This window comes from Anabrus simplex, chromosome 1 (assembly GCF_040414725.1).
Source record: "Anabrus simplex isolate iqAnaSimp1 chromosome 1, ASM4041472v1, whole genome shotgun sequence".
Lineage (NCBI taxonomy): Eukaryota > Metazoa > Arthropoda > Insecta > Orthoptera > Tettigoniidae > Anabrus > Anabrus simplex.
In genome coordinates this window covers 28,183,222-28,208,382 of record NC_090265.1, presented here as the reverse complement: position 1 = coordinate 28,208,382, position 25,161 = coordinate 28,183,222, and the positions used below count along the sequence as shown (strand labels likewise).

Sequence of the window (25,161 nt, the reverse complement as noted above, 5' to 3'; positions counted from 1 at the left end):
ACACCAATAATCATCATTTCTTTACTCCAGATAGAATTAAAATGAACTTATTTTCTGCACTTCCTCATGTAGACAATCCAACACATAACAGCATGTGAGAGAAACAATCCTCTCTCAAATCCACCCCAACATATTTTCCTATGACTTGTTTCACATTTTACTTCTCTTCATGGTCCCCTTAAGATACAGTGTGATAGTGAGTAGCCTACATATTAAACAAAGGTTCCAGCTCCAGATGTATGCTTGCCAAATTTGAGTACGGTCCGTTGAGTGAAAAAAAAAAAAAGCAGAGAGACCAAGAATAAAATTAGTCTAAACACAGAAAACCTTTTTTTCTCAACCTGTAAGAGATACAAAGAAACTTCATATAAACTGTTTTCTGGTAAAATGAGTTTTAAATTCACTTGGTGTGCTCCATGGTTCAATTGTTGGACTAACCGCTTAGGCAGTGTATTAAATTTTAAGGGTCTTAGGCATACGTTTTCCATCAACTTACTTCACTTTTTTTTTTTTTTTTTTCACTACATTGCCCTCTGGATAAGATAGTGTAGTAAGTAGCCTATACGTTAACTGAATATGATGAAAGAAATTTTGGTCCAGTAGTTTCTGAGATTACCCCATACATACAAACTCACAGTCTCTCTTTATATATTAATATAGATATAATTTTATAAACCTTCTCAAAATAACTTTTGAGAAAGTAAAAATTCAAAAGTAAACTTTTATTATCGCTTGCATAGGAAAATTGATAACACAAATGAGAAGTAAGATAAACTATATTTAGTGATGTAAAATACCCAGGTATTTATAAATCAGGGTAAATACCCAGGGTACATACTTGGGTAAGTACCCAATTTGGGTAAATACCCGGGTATTTTTAGGAATGTAACAACATTAGATAGTTAATAAAATTAAATTTAATTAGAATTGGGGCTTAAAAACAGAATTAGAATTGGGAATTAGATCAGGAGATAAAATTCAATAGTTATAACCTGAAAAACTCAGAATTGAACTAATGTCGCGGCCACCAAATTAGGTGGGTAAGAGAAATTACGCTGTTGCCAATGTTATGTAGCAACTGGCGAAGAAATGTCTTAACTGAACACATCATTTCGGAGCGCGAGGCAAGTTGTTCTCTCTCAAGCTCCTGATGTTACGTCATGCAATGTTTCAAAACAAATTATACTACAATCTTCAGAAAAGACCACTGATTTCAATGGTGTAACTATTTTCCATATAAACCACTTTAAATAATAGTTAAAAATAAAATATTGAACGAGTAAATTTAAATCCATAGAATCATGTATTGAAAATTTCAGTAAGCGGCCAAGTTTTTATTTCTTCAGCCAATAAAATTTTGTCTGCGGGAAAATGTAAAAAATCGCCTGACTAATATTTTTTATCTGAAACATATTTCCGTGAGTCTTGTAGTTTTCCTGGAAAATGACTCGGAAAGCGATCATGTAAATGTTGCTAGCTGAGGCAGTTCGGGGCACGCGCGCCAGCACAGGTTGCAGGACACCGTAAATACTTTCAGGTTACATATTAATCTCTATTAGTTTTATTACATTATAACTTTAAATATTTGAATACTGTATATTGTACTGAGTAATATAGAAAAAGAACTACTTTAAAGAATAGGTTTACATGAACTTAACATGAATTAAGAATCGGCTTCTCGCTACAAGGCAGTGTAAGATTTCTTAGCCACTGGCATCACTCATTTCACTATCTGTTGAGTCGTCATTTACACTGATGATGAATGGCTCCATTCTTTCATCCCTTACTATTTCCTTGGCCCAATCATCTGTTTGGAGATTTCCCGTGCGATTGAAGCACTTTTCCCAGTTTGCAGCAGTCACACGGTCGATGGCTTCTGACTTGAGTTTTTCTACGTCCTTTATTTTGAATGTCTTGTTCTTCTCTGTCACTTCTCTCTTGACTTGAGCCCATATCAATCCAATTGGGTTGTATTGGCAGTGGTAGGGTAGCAACCTTACTACCTCGTGGCCCCAAGAGAGAGCTAATTCATCAAGCTCATACTTTTTTCCTACTTTGAAGGGAGCAACTTTTTCCAAAAGTTCAGCTCGAGTTTCTTGTTCACTAAAAGGTATGTTTCTCTTCAGCAACCAATGTTGAGTTTCTTTCTTCTTCCAGCTTGCATTGGGTACTTTTTCAAGTAAAGCTGAATGATATGGAGCGCTGTCCATAACTATTATAGACAGTTCCTCGAGACTTAATAGCAGGTCTTCTACAAACCACTTTTTAAAAGATGCCTGGTTCATTTCTGAGTGGTAGTCCAGGCTATTCTTCTTTGATAGAAACACCCACTTACACTGGGGTACAAAACCTTTAATACCACCTGTGTGGCAAACAATCAGTCTTTCACCTTTCCCAGTCGGCACCTTCAATCCACCGCTCTTATCTGATGGTGCCAAATGCACTATTTACTGTGCGACTGATTAACCCAAGTCTCGTCTAAATAAATACATTGCCGGTATTGGTCATGTTTCAGGTCATGCATTTTTCTCGAAAATCGTGCATGAGCTATGACAATGTCCTGTCTTTCTAGCAGAAATTTTCCTCCATCGTTAGCACCCTTGTATTTGAGGCCTAAGTTGTGCAGCACTCGTCGCACTGAACGTACACTTCCACTATATCGAATCTTCTCTCTTAACTGTTTACGCACTTTTTCCGCTGTAGGAAATTCCCCACGGTCGTAAAATTGGAGCACAGTTCGCCTAGCTACATCGCAGTGAAAATCACTAAGCACACTAAGTTTTTCCTCCCTTACGTAGTTTTTCCTTAGAGATGAAAGTGTTTTTTGGTTGGGTGAATATTTCGCTTCATTAACACATCTCTGGATGAACGAAGGCTAACATTACACATTGTTGCAGTCAGTTCTTGGCTTTTCTTGAAGTTCACAGTTGCAAAATATTTGAGTCGGCCAACGTCTGCACGTATTGCAATACATTCACAATTACGGATTTTGTCTGGCTGGCTAAATCCTTCTTCTAAAGCCCTTCCAACCGATGACGCTTCAGAGGAGTTTTTTGTTCGTTTCTCACACTTACTTCGTCCTCTTCAGATAACAGACCTGAAGAAACACCAGGCTGAACACATTCACTATCCATCTTTAACTGCACTTACGGTGCAAGCTCAACAGCTGCATGACAGGGAATGACTCAGGTAAGGTGGCCTGGAGCAGATGGGCTTCAACTAGACAGCACTGCACGATCAGCGTTGCCAATCCATGCTCGAAGGTAAGCGACTCTCGACCATCTGTCGCTTCGCCGTTCCCATATCTGACGACAGCGCAGTTTTCCTCACCCGCCTAATGTGGTGGCCGCGACATTAGGCCTTTTGCAAATATTGAGATGTTGGGGGAAATTTATTCAGAGCATTGGCCAAGTTCTACAAAAGGTGTAATATACAGTTTTCAACACACTGTATATGTTTTTCAGAACAGTTTGTGATATCATTCATATATAAAATAAGTAATCAAATAACCAAAAAGACTAGTAAATAGAAAATTAACAGTTATGCTAAAAAAGTTCTAAAAAATAGAGGCCTTATTTAATTTAGGTTTAATGAAGCTTAACAAATGTATTAGGCTATTCATAATCATACATAATGAATCTCTTTAGGCTTCGGCCTATATTCCAATTTACAATGAAAAATATCAGTTGAATAGTACAAGTACAACTAATCTGAGTTTTCATCATGCTCAGAGATGTACTCTTCATCTGAGAGCGAAATGTGACCATCATTGCTGCATCTGCCTTGTTTCCTTAGACTCTTTTCTTTTCTTGGTGTTGAAGTTTTGTTTAGCAGATTCCAGTTGTGTGACAAGTAAGCTAACTGTCCAGCCCTTTCAGTTGTAAGTTGGTTTCTTTTCTTACAGTGGATCCAGCTGAATGTGCTAAACGTTCTTTCAATAGCAGCAGATGTTACTGGAGCGCCTAAAATTCTCACAGCAACATCAGCTAGCACACATGTTCCTTTCAAGCCCCTACACCATAACATAGGGCTAATTGCTTTCTCTTTTTCAGTATCTTTTAATCCTTCCCAAAAAAAACGGGCCGCTGCCACAGCCCCTCTTTGTCTTTGTAGTCCGCAATGTTTTGCCAAAGTTCAACTACTTTTTTTCCTGTGCTGCTGCCGACTTCACAGACAAAAGCATCAAGCAGTTCAACAGGTTTCAAATTGCAACCTTGAGATGAAGGGCTCAATAAGTCGGCAGCCAGATGAATTTGGCCGACACCAAATTTCACACGTTTCTCCAGTTTGGCTTGCACAGTTTTCTCTTGAGATTTTTGAAGAAGGGATTCTGGACTTTCTTGCTTGAGAGTGTTGTGTAGTTTGTGAAACTTTGTGAAAACATGGTGGATTATGGGGGTGCTGGACTCAAAGTCAGTAATAAGTTCAATGATTGGATCAAAAATGTTCACCAGCTTTTGAACTTGAACCTAAAACACTCCATCATCAAGTAGCTGCCTTTTCATTTTTGGTGTGATTTCAGGTTCCTCGCCAACAGCAAGCTTTTGAAGCACAGATTTATTTGCTAGTACCTTTGTAAACAAAACAAGTTGCATCCCCACGTAGTCTGCCCAGGAAGTTTCAAAGATATTCTGTCTTCAAACATTTTGTCCAATTGAAGCCGGTCAAATAATGCTTTCAGGATGTGGCTATTCTTGATACTTTTCACTATGCTAATAACAGTTGCCATGAAAGATTTCACGGTGGTACATTTTAAAATATCTTCGCATAAAAGATGCAAGAGGTGAGGAAGGCAACCAAGTGGTGTGATTGACGGATATTTCTACTTAACGAAGGCCAAAGCAGCTCTCATGTTGAAAGCATTATCTCCAATTACTACCAGAAAATTCTCAGAACCATATCTTTAAATTACATTGATCATCAACTCAGCTAAGTAAGCTGCATTGTGTCGGTTTTCCTTTGTTGCTACAAACTCCACCAAAAGCGGTTCTGGTTTTGAGATATTTCTGATATTACTCCAATCGTCACACAAATGTGTTTTGAGTCATTTAGCTGGCTCGCGACTTCATTTTGCATTTCTGCATACTGAGCTTTGCGACATGAAGAAGTTAGATGATACCTGGACGGTGGTTTGTAAGATGGACAAAGTTTTTTCAAGAATTCTAACCACAGTGGATGTTTAACCATAGATAACGGAGCTCCGCTTATGAAGACTGCCTTCGCCAAACTTTGGTTGAGGCTTTCCTAAAAAAAGAAAAGAAACAAAAAAAAATATTAGACATGCCATATTGTTATTATAGCCCACAACAAAACAAGTGTTCTTGAATAAACAATCCCTTTACAAGACTGGTTACTGTTTACTTTTTGATATAAAAAGAGAAGCAAACGGCAAAATTAGGTGTCCCAAACGTGTACCGACATGTCCGAAAGTCCAATAAGGTAGTTATTGTCCGCGAGCCTTTATCGCTGAACTATCCAGCGCTAAACCACAACAACGTTGTGTAACGCTTGCAGAAGCAACTGCCTCCATAAGCAGTTAGCATCTTTTGCGACACCTAATTTTGCTGTTTTTGCTTAAATTTTCATAGCAGAAAGTAAATATAAAAGTATGAAAAAAATGAAGGTGGTACAGTAATTCTAAACAATTACCCAAATTTTTCATTAAGGCAAATTGATTATGTTCAAGAAGATACTGCAGTTAAATGGGTACTGGTTACCGGACCTAATGTTCATACTGTAACTGAACTGGAGTATATACATACATACATACATTACATTATCATTATAGACTGTTATGCCTTTCAGCGTTCAGTCTGCAAGCCTCTGAGAATTTACTAAACCTCGCCACAATCCTCGATTTGCAACTAGTGTTGTGGCCTCATTTAGTTCTATGCCTCTTATCTTTAAATCGTTAGAAACCGAGTGTAACCATCGTCGTCTTGGTCTCCCTCTACTTCTCTTAACCTCCATAACAGAGTCCATTATTCTCCTAGGTAACCTATCCTCCTCCATTCGCCTCACATGACCCCACCACCGAAGCCGGTTTATGCGTACAGCTTCATCCATAGAGTTCATTCCTAAATTAGTCTTTATCTCCTCATTCCGAGTACCCTCCTGCCATTGTTCCCACCTGTTTGTACCAACAATCATTCTTGCTACTTTCATGTCTGTTACTTCTAACTTATGAATAAGATATCCTGAGTCCACCCAGCTTTCGCTCCCGTAAAGCAAAGTTGGTCTGAAAACAGACCGATGTAAAGATAGTTTCGTCTGGGAGCTGACTTCCTTCTTACAGAATACTGCTGATCGCAACTGTGAGCTCACTGCATTAGCTTTACTACACCTTGATTCAATCTCACTTACTATATTACCATCCTGGGAGAAGACACAACCTAAATACTTGAAATTATCAACCTGTTCTAGCTTTGTATCACCAATCTGACATTCAATTCTGTTGAATTTCTTACCTACTGACATCAGTTTAGTCTTCGAGAGGCTAATTTTCATACCATACTCATTGCACCTATTTTCAAGTTCCAAGATATTAGACTGCAGGCTTTCGGCACAGTCTGCCATTAAGACCAAGTCGTCAGCATAGGCCAAACTGCTTACTACATTTCCACCTAACTGAATCCCTCCCTGCCATTTTATACCTTTCAGCAGATGATCCATGTAAACTACGAACAGCAAAGGTGAAAGATTACAGCCTTGTCTAACTTCTGTAAGTACCCTGAACCAAGAACTCATTCTACCATCAATTCTCACTGAAGCCCAATTGTCAACATAAATGCCTTTGATTGATTTTAATAATCTACCTTTAATTCCATAGTCCCCCAGTATGGCGAACATCTTTTCCCTCGGTACCCTGTCATATGCTTTCTCTAGATCTACGAAACATAAACACAACTGCCTATTCCTCTCGTAGCATTTTTCAATTACCTGGCGCATACTGAAAATCTGATCCTGACAACCTCTTTGTGGTCTGAAACCACACTGGTTTTCATCCAACTTCCTCTCAACCACTGATCGCACCCTCCCTTCCAAGATGCCAGTGAATACTTTGCCTGGTATACTAATCAATGAGATACCTCGATAGTTGTTGCAATCCTTCCTTTTCCCTTGCTTATAGATAGGTGCAATTACTGCTTTTGTCCAATCTGAAGGTACCTTACCAACACTCCACGCTAATTTTACTACTCTATGAAGCCATTGCATACCTGCCTTCCCACTATACTTCACCATTTCAGGTCTAATTTCATCTATTCCTGCTGCCTTATGGCAATGGAGTTTATTTACTATCCTTTCCACTTCCTCAAGCATAATTTCACCAACGTAATTTTCCTCCTCCCCATGAGCTTTGCCGTTTGCAACACCACCATGATGATTTCCTTTTACATTGAGAAGATGTTCAAAATATTCCCTCCACCTCTCCAGTGATTCCCTGGGATCTATTATGAGTTCACCTGAATTACTCAAAACACTGTTCATTTCCTTTTTCCCTCCCTTCCTAAGATTCTTTATTACTGTCCAGAAAGGTTTCCCTGCTGCTTGACCTAGCCTTTCCAGGTTATTACCAAAATCTTCCCATGACTTCTTTTTGGATTCAACAACTATTTGTTTCGCTCTGTTTCTTTCATCTACGTACAAATCCCTGTCTGCCTCGGCCCTTGTTTGGAGCCATTTCTGATAAGCCTTCTTTTTACGTTTACAGGCTGCTCTCACTTCATCATTCCACCAAGATGTTTGACTTTTCCCATCTTTACACACAGTTGTTCCTAGGCATTCCCTTGCTGTTTCTACTACAGCATCCCTGTATGCCACCCATTCACTTTCTATATCCTGAACCTGCTTACTGTCTACTGTTCAAAACTTCTCACTAATCATATCCATGTACTTCTGTCTAATTTCCTCGTCCTGGAGATTTTCTACCCTTATTCGTTTGCAGACAGATGTCACTTTCTCTACCCTAGGCCTAGAGATACTTAGTTCACTACAGATCAGATAGTGGTCTGTATCATCGAAAAATCCGCGAAAAATTTGTACATTCCTAACAGATTTCCTGAATTCGAAGTCTGTTAAGATATAGTCTATTATGGATCTGGTGCCCCTAGCCTCCCATGTGTAGCGGTGAATAGCCTTATGCTTGAAGAATGTATTCGTAACAGCTAAACCCATACTAGCACAGAAGTCCAGCAAACGCTTCCCATTCCCATTAGCTTCCATATCTTCCCCACATTTACCAATCACCCTTTCGTATCCTTTAGTTCTATTCCCAACTCTCGCATTGAAATCGCCCATGAGCACTATTCTATCCTTGCTGTTGACCCTGACCACGATGTCACTCAATGCTTCATAAAACTTGTCAACTTCATCCTCATCTGCACCCTCACATGGTGAATACACGGACACAATTCTTGTCCTAAATCCTCCCACTGACAAATCTACCCACATCATTCGCTCATTTACGTGCCTAACAGAAACTATGTTGCGTGCAATGGTATTCCTGATAAAGAGCCCTACCCCAGACTCTGCCCTTCCCTTTCTAACACCTGTCAAGTACACTTTATAATCTCCTATCTCTTCCTCGTTATCTCCCCTTACCCGAATATCACTTACTCCTAGCACATCCAGATGCATCCTCTTTGCTGACTCAGCCAGTTCTACCTTCTTTCTTCCATAAGCCCCATTAATATTGATAGCTCCCCATAGAATTCCATTTCGTTCGCCAAGTTGTTTCCAAGGAGTCCCTCGCCTGTCAAATGGGAGTGGGACTCCATTACTCCCATAGGTCCGAGGCTTGCTTAAAGTGTTCTGAGCTCGGTTAATTCATGAAGCAGGATGCTGCCCTACTTGCACATAGTCCAAGTGAGGATCTCTCCTCTAACGGGTTATGGACCACCGGTGAATTGTATAGTCCTAGCCGCCTGAGCACAAGGAGGGCCAGGACTCAGAATACGTCCGAGATGCCCACTCCCATTCCATAGCAACTGGTATCCCGACTCTCAGGACCACTTACTAGACCACTCAGCCGTTGCCCATGGTTCACGAACTAGGACGTGACTGCAGTAACCCACAAACATGATATATAGTATAAACAAAACAAAAAAAAACAAAAAAACTTACATTTAATGGACTGTCCATGTGGTCCAAAAAGGTCAGTAAGTCTCCTCCGCTGGTGCTTGATGATGGTCGCAGTTGACAAGGTGGAATGGTCACTCCTTCCAGATAGGCCACTCACATATCCCGGGGATGTTAAATTAAAAATTTGGCTGCTACTTGAACTCGGCCCTGGATTTGATTCTTCTGGTTGAAAAGACACATCTGCTTCCAATTCCTCTTGCTATTGAAGATATTCAGGTGTTTTCTTTGTGCTGGATTTATGAATGGAATGGCCTACTTTTGTATTTACAGTGTTTGGCTGAACAAGAATTTTCTTCATTTCTTCAGGACATTTAAAGCATTTTCTGAGATGATTAGTCATTTCATTAATATTAGCATGTTTGTATACAACATTACAATGCCTTCAGACAACACTGCCTTTGTTATTGTCTTTAAATAACTGCCAAGCTGGACCTTTTTTTTTTTTTTTTTTTCTCTCTCACACTAATAGTTCACAAAAATGATGTTATCAAGTGTTTTGACATAAAACATCAACTTAAGCTAAAGATCTCTTCATACAAGTTCAGATAAAATGCTGAAATGAAAATCTGTTGCCACTATAAACCAACAACTCCACTACACTGAAAAAGTTAGGTTATGTACAGTAGGCATCAAATAAAGAATAGAAAATGGGAGGGAAGTACAGTGTCAGTTTGTATTCTGGGTAGGATGAGCTGAGCAGTGTTGCCAACCCACATGCTTGCTGGCATACATCTTCACCCATTATAGAGCCCACATACTACGAGGGCCATCCGGAAAGTAGTACCCGTTAACGCTGCATGAAGCGCTGACGACTCGGGAAGCTGCAAGGTCAGACCGTGTCAGTGGCTTGTCTGCTTGCTCTGTGAGAGGTTGCATGGCGCTAGCATTGCCTGTGTTGTGTCTGTGATCGTTTAAAATGTTTAAACAAATTGAGAACCTGACCAGTTGTGAAGTGAGGGCCGTGATTAAATTTCTTAATGCACAAAACGTTCGACCTTGTGATATTCATCGCCAATTAATGGAGGTGTATGGAGACAATGTGATGGACGAGTCGTGTGTTCGGCGCTGGTGTCGCAACTTCAACCTGGGGAGGGGGAATACACACGACGAGGAGCGTTCAGGGAGACCATCTGTCATTACAGACCAACTGCTGAGTGCAGTAGATGAATGCATGAGGAACGATCAGTGCGTCACAATTGATGATCTCTGTGAACATTTTCCTAATGTGTCTCGAACAATTGTTCATGAAATTGTCAAAGGCCATCTACATTATTAAAAAATCTGTGCAAGGTGGGTCCCTCACATGCTTACAGAGGAGCACAAAACCAAGTGTATGGCTGCAGCACTGACGTTTCTGGGACGTTATTCCGATGAAGGAGACTCTTTCCTGACTCGCATCATTACTGGGGACGAAACATGGGTTTGTTATGCATCACCTGAGAGTAAAAGACAGTAAATGGAGTGGCATCATGCTCACTCACCAACCAAACCAAAAAATTCAAGACAGTTCTGTTCACCAGGAAACTCATGGCAACCGTTTTCTGGGATCGCCGAAGTGTACTGCTCATTGATTTTATGGCCTGTGGAGAGACAATTAATGCTAATGCGTATTGTGAAACATTAAAGAAATTACGGCGGGCAATACAAAATCGATGGCGAGGTCTATTGTCTACAGGCGTCATGCTCCTTCATGACAATGCCAGGCCTCATGCAGCTGCGATAACATAACTTTTGCAGCAATTCAAGTGGGAAACCTTCGACCATCTCCCGTATAGCCCGGACTTGGCCCTTTCGGATTTTCATCTCTTTGCGAAGCTTAAAGACTTTCTGGTGGGAAAAAGATTTGACAGCGATGAAGAACTTGAACGTGCCGTGACTACGTATCTCAATACACTGGCGCCGAAGGACTACGATGCTGGAATACAAAAACTTGTCCCACATTATGACAAATGCCTAAATTTGCTTGGAGATTATGTGGAGAAGTAGTGTAAAGTATGCTCTTTCCCATAAAAATTTGTATATTTGTTAATATTTACTCCTGTGTCTTTATTGTGCAAATGGGTACCACTTTCCGGATGGTCTTCGTACAGAAACTTCCTGACATGCATTTATATTATTTAGAGTATGATTTTTTTTAAATATTTAAAATTGAATGAAGAATAACTTAAAGCACTTTTACTATGCTTTTTTTTTTTTAAATGTCTTTTCTATAGAATATATTTTGTTACCTCTTGAGTTTTGCCATACACATATTTCAGTTAATATGCATATAGCCTACTCTTATTACAAAAGTAGCTTTTCCCTCCCACATCTTTGTTGCTCATTTCCAGTACCGTAGTAAAACTCGACCTTCTCAATATCTTGGTATTTATTAAAAATTTGAAACACAAAACAACCAAAAGGTTTTATCCAATATTTTACTTTAGTTTAAGGAAAAAACACACTTTAAGAACTAAGAAAGACAAGGTTACAGTGCCAAAACATATAAATACCCAAAAATACCCAGATGTCCATTTTCCTCTTTTTTTTAGTTTTGAAGGATCAATATTGTTCCTGATTTCAATTTAAGGTATCATATACCTGTGTTTCAGTCCTTGTTTGTCCATCACTTCATCAACACATCAGAAAGTGTTGTACAAAGCTCAAAAACTGAAAATACCCTCATTTTGGGCATTTAAACGACCACTGGATATATACCCAGGTAAATACCCAATTTATATTTACCTTCCCACTGGGTATTTACCCAGACCACATAGCTAACTATATTACATGGTTACAATACATCATTGGCATCAACTGGGTCATAAGAATTCAAGTACAATGCCATTCCTAGCTTTTAGTTTGAGTAATCCTGTCTTGAATGAAATTTTTGGAAGCACTCGGGAAGATAGAGACCAACATTACACGTCAATCTGCTCTCATTCCATACCCTAAGAGAAGTGTTCATTTTTCCTACATCTGAACAGACCTTTTCTTCTTCTCTGTGCTGGGTGTCTTGGATGCAAAGTGCTTTATTGTCACCCTTGTGGCAAAAGATGGTTGTGGTAAAGTCCTGTCTCATTCCACCGAAACACTGCCGGCAAAAAACTGACACCTCCTTTATGAAGTCTGCACATGCATGCATTCCATTTTAAATTGTAATTTTATGCTTCTCAATCACTATCTCCCATTTCTGATCATTGCTGGCAGCCATTTTACTCAAGGAGCTCTGTCTGGCAGCGATCAATTACCACATGTGGTTATGGCCGACACAAGTAGTTTCCAATACGTGCTGTGACTTTCGTGTATTTTTTTATAAGGACAGTACTTGAAACCCTATGCCACGTGATAAACAAATAGCATTTATTTAAACTAATAGCCTGCCATAGTACAAAGAGTTGAATGTGAATATGAACGGCGCTCGGGCTTCCTGCTTACGGGAGTGTTAGCTGACCCAAGTGGTGTTCAAGCGTAGAACAGAAAATATTGTTTTGGCTCTAACATAATTTGATTTTTTGTGTATGTTTGTTTTCAGTGGATGCGAACTTTCCCAGTATTAATGTGGCACAGAAGGAACTATGATATACTTTTTCCCTGGATTGACCTGGTTCCAGAAGAACTCGTGGACCTCAAGGTAACTCTTAGTAATAGGCACCCTATTTCGTGCTAGAAGTGGAATTTTTCTTCCCTTACTCTTCACGAACATTGTAGAAAGTACACGATGTGACAAACTAAGGGTCTGGGTTCAAAAGTATGGTTCTTCATGCTCCATACAATATAGAAATAAACTTGACCTTTTTTGTGTGTCTGAATGTGCAGTGAGTTTTATATACTGTACGTTGTTTCAGAGCAATACATGCTACATAGCTGGTTGTCGAGACAGTGCTGTGTGTTCACGATCTGACCTATATGACCTTCTGGTGAATCTGCCTGCCAGAGAAATAACTATAGCTCCACATGCCAAAGGTACAGAAATTTCTTCCTGAAGTATGTGTCATCACAAAACCAGATCACGTCATTGTCCTGTAATGGATCAGGTTTTGACACCGTTTTTATCTTTGTTGGAGGAAAATAACAACACAGTTGAAGGGATTTTCTCTATGACAATGAATGTATATCTTCTAGCAAAATGACGTCTTTCCCATCTGTCAGTGCTAATAGTCTATTTATACAAATCCTCTGTCCATCTGTCTTTCACAGCAGTATTGGGAAAACAAAGACTTTTCAACAGCTGGAACCCCCTTTACAAGAAAAATACAGTTAACCTCTTATGACCATGATTTTTTATACCTTTTTTAAAGAAAATACTTTTTTCCTCCAGCAAAGTGATTGCATCATCTTCACAGTGTTGATGTGCACAGCTCAATCTACACAGAGTTTCTCTCATCGGTTGGCCGGCAGGCGCGCCCCGTTGACTCATCTCTCCCCGCTCTACAGCGTAGCAACAAGGACGGCACTTCGCTCCGTGCACGACATAACAATTAAAATTAAGAAAATAAGCTCGTACCTTATGACAGGAGATGTTGGAAATGTTCTCCTCCTGCAGCCACACACTTCTGGCATCATCTTAGGAAACTCCAATTCACACGCATAAGTTCATCTTCCGTAATTGAGGCCATTTCTCTCTGGATATGTTCTTTCAGTTTGTCCAACATGTGAGCGTTTCTTGCATGTACTTTATTTTTTCAGCTCATCCATAAATAAAAGTTACAAACAGTTAAATCTGGGGACCGTGACGGCCATAAGTCCATATTAATATCACAGTCATCAAAAAATGTCCTCAATTAAGTTTAATGTGTCATTAGCTGTATGCGCGGGGGCAGAGTCTTGCTGAAAATATCCATTTTGAGAGTCGGTTTGTCAAAAAAGGGTTTGAGTATATTATCCCTGTATCTTTGTAGATGACTGCTGGACAGATCATAAGCTCCTATTTTGCCGGTTGAGAATCTCAATCTGTCGCAAACTGAAAAGATCCATCCAGAACCTGCCCAGAAAGAAATTCGATACTTGTAAACTTCAAATTGAATCCATTGCTACAGATTACAGAAATGCAATCTCAAACAAACTGGCTAGTCATCCAGTCAGCAGTGATAGTATAAATCAGGAATGGGCCACGCTTCAGAAGGTCATCACTGAGTCAGCTGAGGAAACAATTGGTTTTGTGAGGAAAAAAAGACAGGACTGCTTTGATAAAAATAATGAAGGAATCAAATGTCTGATCATTGCCAAACGGGAAGCCCTCCTATCCTATCATCAAGATCCGTCTTCCAATTTAAAGAAATCACATTTCTTGGAACTTAAAGGAAAAAGTCAGGCACAAATTAGGGAAATTAAGAATAACTGGTGGCAACAAAAAGCTGAAGAACTGCAAAGACTACCTGATGCCTGTGACCTGCAAAACTTCTATGCTGGCATAAAGGCGATGTATGGTCCAATTCAATCTTCATCGGGGTTATTGAAGACTGCTGACATCTCCATCATTTTAACTCATAATGGAGAAATTTTAGAGCATTGGAAGGAACATTTCTCTTCACTTCTAAATCATGTCTCCAATGTTGCTGAGGACTTTCTTCGTAATGTCCCTCGGCAGCCAACCCCAACAACCATAGATGGCAGTTCCACCTACATACAGAGACTTCACCAAAGCACTCAGTCAGCTAAAACCAAGAAAGGCTCCTGGTCCTGATAACATCCCTCTGGAACTGATACAAAATGGAGGTATACCCTTGAAGACTAGACTTTTCACACTCATCCTTGTGATTTGGGAAACTCAAGAAGTACCTGACGACTTGAAGAATGCTACCATCATCACTATCTTCAAGAAAGGCGATCGTAGTGTATGTGGGAACTACAGTGGTATATCGCTTTTGCCAACTGCAGGTAAAATTCTCGCAAGAATTCTATTAAACCGGCTCCGAGTTATCTCCGAGAGGATTTTGCCTGAGTCTCAATGTTGTTCCCGAACCTCCAGAGGCGCAACAGATATGATCTTCTGTGCTAGACAACTCCAGGAAAAATGCAGAGAACAACAGCAGCCTCTGTATTTGGTTTTGTATGACCTGGAAAAAGCCTTTGATTCAGTACCAAGATCTGCTATGTGGAAAGTATTGAGACATTTTGGATGTCCTGAACGTTATGTGGAATAGGTTCATGATCTTCATGATGGCATGTCTGGACAGGTTCTTTGTGGTAACTCAGTATCAGATTTGTTCCTACTCGCTCATGGATTGAAACAAGGCTGTGTGCTTGCTCCTACACTCTTTGCAATGTACATGGCCGCCATGCGCATGAATCATCTGCAAAGAACTTAGACGTGGAGATTAAATTTCGTTTTGATGGAGGCCTTTTTAATCTGGCAAGACTTTGCTCACAAAGACCTATTCTGGTTACCTGGGTGACAGAACTGCAGTATGCCGATGACACCACATCTCCTGCTCTTAACACTTGCAGAACTACCACAGTCAGTCAACTGCTTTAAAACTGCATATGTTTGTTTTGATCTTGCCATTAATGCGAAAAAAACAAAGGTACTTGCACAACCTGCCCTAGGATTAACACTTCCTGAGTTCAGTATTTCCATCTTAGACACAACACTGGAACAGGTTGATCACTTTTCATATCTTGGAAACATCTTGTCTAAACAGTGTACCTGGGAACAAGACGTTGATAAAAGAATTGGGGCTGCTCATGCAGCATTCGTACGGTTAACGCACAGACTCTTCATGAATAACGACCTAAAACTGCATACCAAACTCATGGTGTACTAAGCTGTTGTCATTTCCACGCTGCTGTATGGCTGTGAAACTTGGACACTCTATCGCCGTAATATCAAGAAACTTGAGCGCTTCCACCAACAGAAAATGAGATTCATCTTGAATATTAAGTGCGAGGACTATGTGACCAACATGGCAGTTCTCGACAAAGCGCAGCTAAATAGCATTGAGGCAACAATCATCGCTCATCAACTGAGATGGTTAGGCCATTTTCACCCCATGGGTGATGCCAGGCTTCCCCGCCAAATTCTTTATGGTGAACTTTGCTCCGGCAGTAGCTCTCATGGAGCCCCTCTTAAGCGTTTTAAGGACCAGCTGAAGCACATCATGAAGACAACTGGTATAGATATACAGACATGGGAAGAATGTGCTGTGGACCGCTCACTGTGGTGGAACACTACATCCACTGCTGTCAACTTGTTTGAAAGAGAACGCCACAGACATCAAGAGGCCAAGCGATAAGCAAGAAAACTCCGTCAATTACAACCCTGCCCTCCTCCATCCATTCAGTGTGATTTGTGTGGGCGTATGTTTTATTCCAGGATTGGTCTTTTTAGTCATCATAAACTGTGTTGAACTGGTCAATGTATGCGGGAAGAAGTTGTATATATTCAGATCGAGTTACAGCCGACAACGACCGACGAATTGTGCCCTGAAAAAAGATAGGTCGTATAATTCTGTATCCATTCACTGCACACCATACTCCGATCCGTTTGTCATGTAGAGGAATTTCGTATATGCAATGGGGGTTTTCTATACTCCAATACCTGTTATATAAAGATAAACATTTCATAATGTTCCGTATTAAACTGTATCACAATTAAATTGAAACAAGAAATAAAGTGGTTCAGCCTATTCAATACAAGGAAAATAAATATAAATTTTACAATCTTATTTGATTAACCCTCCGTTGGTCGCGGGGTGAACGCGGCGCTCACTTTCCTTTTGAAAGATGCGCCGTGCGAAGCTAAGTAGCACTATACTTCTGACTTTTGGAATGTTCTGAGCAAGTCTAACAATGTTGCAGGGTGCGGCGCGACAGGCATTGTTAATGACCACAGTGCATTACAAGTGAGCGAGTTGCTCGCCCGCGACTATTGGCGTTACATTTTTCCAACTTCCACATTATTCTTATCATATTAGCCTACAAGTCATGAATCAAGATTCCATGATTTGTAATTGGTTATTAGAGGAGTCGGATGATGAAGCAGTTCTCTTAGCTGAAGGCAATAATGAAGATTCTGAGTACTCAGATACAGAGCAACCCGCCAACAGCGATCACGACAGCGCATCTGATGTTTCTGGGGACGAAGCTGTTCCTGGTCAGACAGTCGAGCCTGCTCCTCAATATGTTGGTCGTGACAACATTACTCTGTGGAATATTCATTCCTCTTGCCCCAACAAACGTAGGAAGAAAAGAAACATCGTGATTCATCCACGAGGTGTCACACGGGTTGCACAGAATGCGAAGACAGTACGTGAATCGTGGGTTCTCTACTTCCCAGACAGTGTGTAGGAGAAAATTGTGTTTCATACGAACGTTCGCTTACGCATTACAAGAGCTAATTATTCTCGAGAGAGGGATGCTGTGGATACCAACATTGATGAAATCAGGGCTCGTATAGGTTTACATTACCTATCCTGTGTGATGAAGTCCTCTCATCAAAATGTTGAAGATTTGTGGGCGACGGATGGGACAGCTCCAGAAATACTTCGTCTAGTGATGTCATACCGGATATTTTACTTACTTTTGAGATGTCTCCGATTTGATGATGCTCAGACGAGAAATGAAAGGAAATCCGTCGATAAATTGGCAGCGATACAAGAAATATTTTAGTGCTTTGTACAGCGCTGTAAAGTTTGCTATTCCGTAGGAGAGTACGTCACAGTTGATAAGTTGCTTGAGGTTTTTTGAGGGTGATGCAGTTTCAGGCAGTATATGGCAAAGAAGCCAGCAAAATATGGTCTCAAGATTTTCGCCAGGGAGGATTCATAAATGTTTTACACCTCAAATATGGAGATCTGCCCTGGAGTTCAACCGGATGGGCTGTTTGTTACCGATAACAGACCAAGTGCCATTGTGAAAAGATTGACAGAACCAATAAAAAACACTGGGCATAATATAACGATGGACAGCTGGTTCTCTTCAGTGGAGTTAGTGAATGAACTGGTGAGAAATGACAATCTTACTGTTGTCGCTACCATCAGAAAGAACAAGACTGCAATCCCACTAGAAATTGTGAACACTAGGCAAAGGGAAGTGAACTCTAGACTGTTTGCATTCAGTGAGGATGCTTTGTTAGTATCCTACATGCCACGAAAATACAGGAACGTGATACTAATATCAAGTATGCACAATTCAGATGAGATCGATGAATCTTCTGGTTACTTGAGGAAGCCTACAGTCATTACGTTTTACAACCTTACCAAGGGAGGGGTAGACGTAGTAGACAAGCTGAAAACTCTGTACACCGTAGCAAGGGTGTGCTATTGATGGCCTCTTCGTATATTTTCACATAACTGGATATAGGAGAAATCAATGCCCAGATCATTTTCCGAACCAACACGAATGAAGAGATGACGCGAAGAATGTTCTTGAAAATATTGGCTTTAGATCTGACCAAGAATCACGCGGTAAGGAGAATCTTCTACTAGTGGCATTCATTCAGATCTTCGAATGAGAATGCAACAAAACCTTGGGCTACCACAAGAAGAGCTGACAACTCTGCCACAACTAGACCAAGCTAGGGCGAAATGTACCTACTTCCTGAGGAAGAAGAATCGAAAAACAATGACTAGATGCAGTAAATGTCACTTCCCAATATGTGGTCAACATACTGTCAGTATTTGTCAGAGGTGCCCTGGGAGTGTTGGGATAGGCATGGAACAGTGACTAAATGTACTCCGAGTCCACAACACAGCATGCATGGTCAGAAAAAAAAAAAAAAGCATTTATCAGTGACATAATAATGTTAACTTGATAATTATTGGAATGTTAATTATGCATTTCACAACAATAATTTTTATTGTAATTTGTAGTTATTCATTCCTATTTATTTGCTGTAAAATATGTAAACATATATTTCACATGTAGAATAGAAAGAAAATGGTATTTAAAAATGGCATGTGTAGCATTAAGTACTTTACCATGGTGTTTGCAATAATTATGTGTATTCTGTTTCAATGAAAATTGTACTTAACTTATAACCTATCATCAAAAAATAATTAAAGAATAAACAAGTATCAAAATTAAAACAATAACACCAAAAATAATAACAATAAAGGCCTCAAAAATCATATTACATTACTGGTGAGCGCTCCGCTCACCCGCGACCAGCAGCGTTAAGAAATGAGGCGCAACCAACAGAGGGTTAAAAGCTGTACCGGTTTCGACCACTATTCTGGGTCATCATCAGCCGATTAAATAAAAATATAAAACAACGCATAGGAAAACAATGTGCAACCCGACAAAGATAAAAACAGGAATGATAATAAAACCCCATAAATATAACCAAATGTGCACAAGAAGCAAAATACTTACCATCGAGCAGGAGCAGTATTAACAAAACCAGCGTGGAGGGCACAGAACATAAGGGAAAGGACTGGATCGAGCTAACTACTTGAGGGGTTGCCAGGTCAAGATTGCTAAATGAAAGCAAGATTAATATTTAAATAACTTGAACTTTACTTAAAATTAGGTAAAATATAAACAGAATTTAGGAATGAAAACTGCAGAGCAAAAAAAATAAATCTGTAAATAATGTCTTTAAATTATAGATAAAAATCAATTTTCAAAGCAAAATATACTATGAGTGCGCACTCGGATAACAACGTAAAATAATTTTTATGTAGTAATAAATAAGTAAATAGAAGAAAGATAAAAACTGTAATAATTCAACTCATTAAATTAGGAGACAAATGTCTATTTTTAGGATAAATAAAATCGTGAAAACACACTCAGATTACAAGCTACAGTTTGCCTTAGAATAAATGAATGATAAATGTTAAAACGGATCCGTGCATTAAATATTAATTACATAACTGGCCAGCTTTTCTTGGTAAGTAAGTATTCTACAATTAATCACAATAAACTGGAATTTGCTTCCGGAACCAGTACACAAGGATTTGAATCACCCCGAAACACGGAAACACACACAATATTTAAGGCAACGATAGCAGACCCAAAAAAAAAAAATTCCACACGAAAATAATTGAAAGGACACAAGAGAAAATCGCACGAACCCGAATAAAAATATGTCTCAAATAAACTACAAATTAGGAAGGGAAACACTTAAAATTTCACAGACAACAAACAATGGTATACACGAAGCATACAGCTTCCCAAAACCGAAGCCAACATCAGACTAAAGGAGACAATAGGCAAAGCCCACACAAAATTAGCGTACCGGAGATAAGATAAAAACATGGCACGCAATAATGAAAGAAGAAGGAAAGAAAAACGGACGCGAATAATCTGAGGAGGGCAAAAGTATCATCAAGAAATAGGGAACAAATTCCAGTTTATTATAACCAGAATATTACAATAATTATGTATAGTCTTTTAAATTTAACAGTTCTTCCAACCAAAATGTTAATAAAGGATTTAAATGCCGGTTACACAATTTTAATTTTAGGAGGCCTTGGAAAACGGTAATGGCCGAATAAGACCGGAAATAAACTACCCCATTAAGTAATTAAACAATGAGGCATTACGAAAACAATACTAGTACATAACGTCTTTCAAAACGTTGTCAACAGTCCATCGGATGCCACAAATATGAACCAAGAAATGTAAAAAGTAATCCACCAACAAAATTAATAATAATAATAACTTTAAGAAACAGAAAAAGGCAGCACAAAGATAATCTCAGTTAAATTAAAGTAATGGAATAATAGGTCTCTCACCCGCGCATATACCATGTTCCAGAATTACTCCATAAGAATAATTTGGATATAGAACATTACCAAAATCACGTTAAGTTACATTTTAATATTTAGCAGATACAATTTATATCATTAAAATGTCCGATGAAGAAGAAAGTCCAGCTTAATTTAATGAATAAACGGTGGTCGCCAGGTCCATAAACTATAGGCCTAATTTCAATTACAGTAGCGGAGTAGAGACGAAGTAATATTAACAGCGTTGCCAAAACATTTCTTCTAATATAATAGTTGTCGCAGATTGCTTGATACACACGTTCTTCTCCAAATAATCCGGCAGCAGAACAGTTTCGAAACAATTAAGTAGATACTTGTACTTACATTTTTGGGTGTCCAATTTAATATACTGTAATCCAATAGCTTACATTCTAGCTCATTTTGTAATGAAGAACCCTCCTTCAGATAGTTCGGTCACACTAATATTAAAAAAACAGTAAATATGAAACACACAACATTATTTCGCTATAATTCAGGCAATGCCTTAATTAACGAGGCTATTAGCCTGGTTTATCAAACTCCACTCCAACAACTTTCAATCGCATTTTGTACACAACTTCTCCAAACGCGTCCATCTTGGCGAGCTGCTGGTAACAGACTGGCGTTCAGTGCAGTCAAGCTGCGGGTCGCTCAGTTGAACATCGACACTGCGCACACTCAAGTCAAAGTTTGCTTATTGAGCCAATCAGAATTTCGAAGCAACCGACGTAACAATGGAAAGAAGATACATTTTAAATCGCCACAGTTTCAGGCACATAATTTAACGGCAATGCAAACAATGGCCGAGAATAGCAGGTAAAAGTCCCCACACACAAATGTATATGTCCAACAAATGAGGGTATCGTAAATTATTGTCTCAGTTCTCCCCTCCGAAAGCCAAAACACGGGGAGGCGAAGTGTCAAGATGTTGGGATACAAAATTATATGATACAATTTCAATGTCCAAAATAAATCTTCACACGTTAATACAGAGATGATAGTCCAACATATTAAGTACAGTAACATGGAAAGGTCTTACTTGGTTGAGGGATAGCAGAACTTCACCAAATACCAGTAGATAAACACGTTGAGTGTGACCGAAGAGATACAACGGGGCCAGCGTCACATCACACACCACACAAGTTGACAGTACACAACATAGTTTAATCACACCAGCACATGGCGTAGTAAGCAACCACAGATATTTCATACACTAGTTCTCCGTTCAGCAGATGCATGGGTGTAACGCCGCGCGATTAAAACTGAAACACCACACACACGAGCAAAAGCGAGGGACCAAGTGCATATTTACAGACCACACTGAACCAAAATGGTTCAACCACACATGTTAGAGCAGGCAAAATTTTTCCAACTAGGTTTCCAGGACACCTTGTAATATTTCATTATGCTTCGAGGAGTTACACAAGTTCCACATGTCCAAATTTACCAGCGATAATAGCTCCAATTTTGCACCCGAGTTAAACATATAAGTAACACCGTTAACGTCATTATACCAGACCACATATTTTGTATCGGCATTTGATGAATTACCAAAATAACGAGGTTATTTTACATTCTTTTGTTGACTAGTAAGCAAACATACACAAATTTTTGAATTACCAATTCATGAGTTATAGTATTACCCATCCAACCTTTGAATAAGATTTACATATTAAGAAAAGGAGAAAATAACTGAAATATCCCAAGACTTCAACATACTATTATCAAGACCAATCACAAGAGATCAGAAAAATAATTTTGAATATTCAAGGTGGCTCATGGAATCCAGTGGCAAGTTACAGTGGTTTTAGTCCCAGCAAGTTAAGTAAAATTCAATAGACTCAGCAAATTGATAGGTCGAAGACCATTATAGTTTTCACATTCATTTACATGAAATACTAGCATTCTTCCACACATTACATAATTCCACAAGACAGTACAGATACCAGAAAGATCCTTACGACCGAGAACAGGAAAGATAAATGACCAGGGGGTACAGGGAGGTAACCAAGCAAAAACATATTACTAGATGGAGGCAGCAGAGCACATACTGACAAACCATGTACAGAAAACAGGTAGCCCAGAACATGAAGATTAGGAAAACAGGAGACGCAGAGGCAGAAACGTTCACAATAAACACAACCATCCGCAACCGTAACGTAGCAATCACACAGATAATCGACCAAGAATAAGAAGCAACGATGGCAATAACTGGAGACTTCGCATGCATAATAACAGATGGTGGGGAGATCTCAAAGTGTGTCCGCAAGAGATTACCATGCAACCATTACCGAGGCCAACAACCACATGACAGCCAACAATTACAGTCAGGACGATACAGAACAACTGACAAGACATGGAAAAGATATTACATCAAACGGAACCAGCTAAACGCAGCATAACAAGGGCCAAAATTCAGGGAAAGTTACCTCTCCATATAAATAATCTTTGAATATACTGAGCACAGGTGTATTATCACAACCATCAAGTGTTCAGAAGAACCTCTGGATAACCCAGGACTAATAATATGGTGGCAAAACAACAGTCCACCCTGTGTGATTAGGCCAATCACCACAGACACCCTACCAGCCAGTCGGAATACACGGGATATAATAAAATATAAACGATGAAGAAGTGATAGGTTACACGATGACAAAGCGCATAAGTTGGTGGAGAAGAACCTTCAGTCAATCAGTTGGGTCCCATACCCCAACGACGGACAAGGAATTTTAGCGACAGTGCCGGATTTATCCCAAATGATCCCATACTCATTGGAATAGAACCCAGAACAGTCAGATGACAACCAGGCAACAATATAGTGTTGCAAAAACATGCAGGGTAGAGCCAGAAGCAACTGAGTTACAAGGGGTTACCTTACTAAACCAGATGAGGAACTACGGAAGGCACCAACAAAGGAATACCTTATGTAAATAAGATAAAACGGAAGACGTTACACAGTGACAAGCACCAGATGCAAGGAAAATTTCTCGTACACAAATTTTTCACAATAACAGCAGATCACATATAGCATCTGATCCACGGATACAAATCAAAAGCGACATAAGCTCTCATACCACTAGACATCAAATGAAGACATGATCAGGACAGTGTACATTCACAAAATGACAAGATTTACCAATTACACTCCCATAACCCACAGAAAATGAACAGGAAGGAAGATTTAACACAGAAGGTTAATTTCAGGACAGATTCCACAATAATTAGATAAGGAACAGCACCAGTAACAACACAACAATTGCGAAACTCACAACCAAAATCCCAACATGAAGACACAGTAAAAACGAAGGGTCGTTTAGCTATAAGCTAGCTGTACTCCACACCAGAACTCAGAAATGAACCCACACAACTGCCATAAAGTACCAGTAACAACACATGGGTAAAGCGACAAGAGATTAGGATGATCAAGAATCAACACATGGAGCAACCAACCAGGACTAGCAATGAAAAATCAGGAAGAATGAAAATTCACTCAAGCACATGGCCAAAACTGAAATCATTAACCAGCACCAGAAGATCACACACATGCGTGACACTAGTCACACATAATGAGCAGCAGAGAATGAAACCCAAAGCAAGAATTTAGTACACAGACACCTGACAGAAAATATGCATGGGGAAGAAGCTAATACACAATGACTACAATTAACCAGGTCAAATAAACCACAGATTCACAAAGAAATTAAGACCACACCTCATTACAACAAGACCACATGAGTGAAGTACATGCACACAGCAGGAGAAGGTGAATAACAGGTGATGAGTAGTACCGAAAGGACAAGACATGAATAACATCAGGTACTGAAATTAATCACTCCACAACAGAACTGACAGAGCTACCTGACATGGACACATCAAATTAAAAAGATAATACCATCTCAGATGAACCATACAGGCGTAGCCTATCACGGTTCAGTCAGGAAAAGCTTTTCAGAGTATATGACAATAAGAAGACTGCCCAAGGTTACACAAATAGCATTAAACACAACAAATTCAAGTGAGATTCCCATCAATACACCATAATCACATGACATAATCATCCACGAGTTCAATACAGACCTACAACAACACCATATCAAGAACAGGAATATGCACAAGACCACACAAGGTAAAATAGGAAGAAATCCCACAGCACATGACCCAGATACGAACCAATATAGGCCTACATAAGCAAGAATCACCAACACATGAGAACTCACCACATTAAATAAACTCAGAATAATAACACATGACACATAGTAACCTGGACAAGGCAGAACAGTAAAAATAAAAGTGGAAGGAGAGAGTCACCATGGGTCAAGATTGTAAATCAATTTCACATGTTCAGGCCAAA

General features: G+C 39.5%; 1 protein-coding gene across 1 annotated transcript in view; it reads left to right on the top strand.

Annotated features, from left to right (window-relative positions):
* The window catches only part of LOC136860064 (putative DENN domain-containing protein 10 B), an 89,502-nt gene that overhangs the window by 49,760 nt on the left and 14,581 nt on the right, over window positions 1–25,161 (top strand). Inside the window, exons 5-6 of the mRNA XM_067138734.2 lie at window positions 12,656–12,754; window positions 12,969–13,086. Coding sequence (XP_066994835.2) covers window positions 12,656–12,754; window positions 12,969–13,086 — 217 coding nt within the window. The remainder of the gene's footprint in view (window positions 1–12,655; window positions 12,755–12,968; window positions 13,087–25,161) is intronic.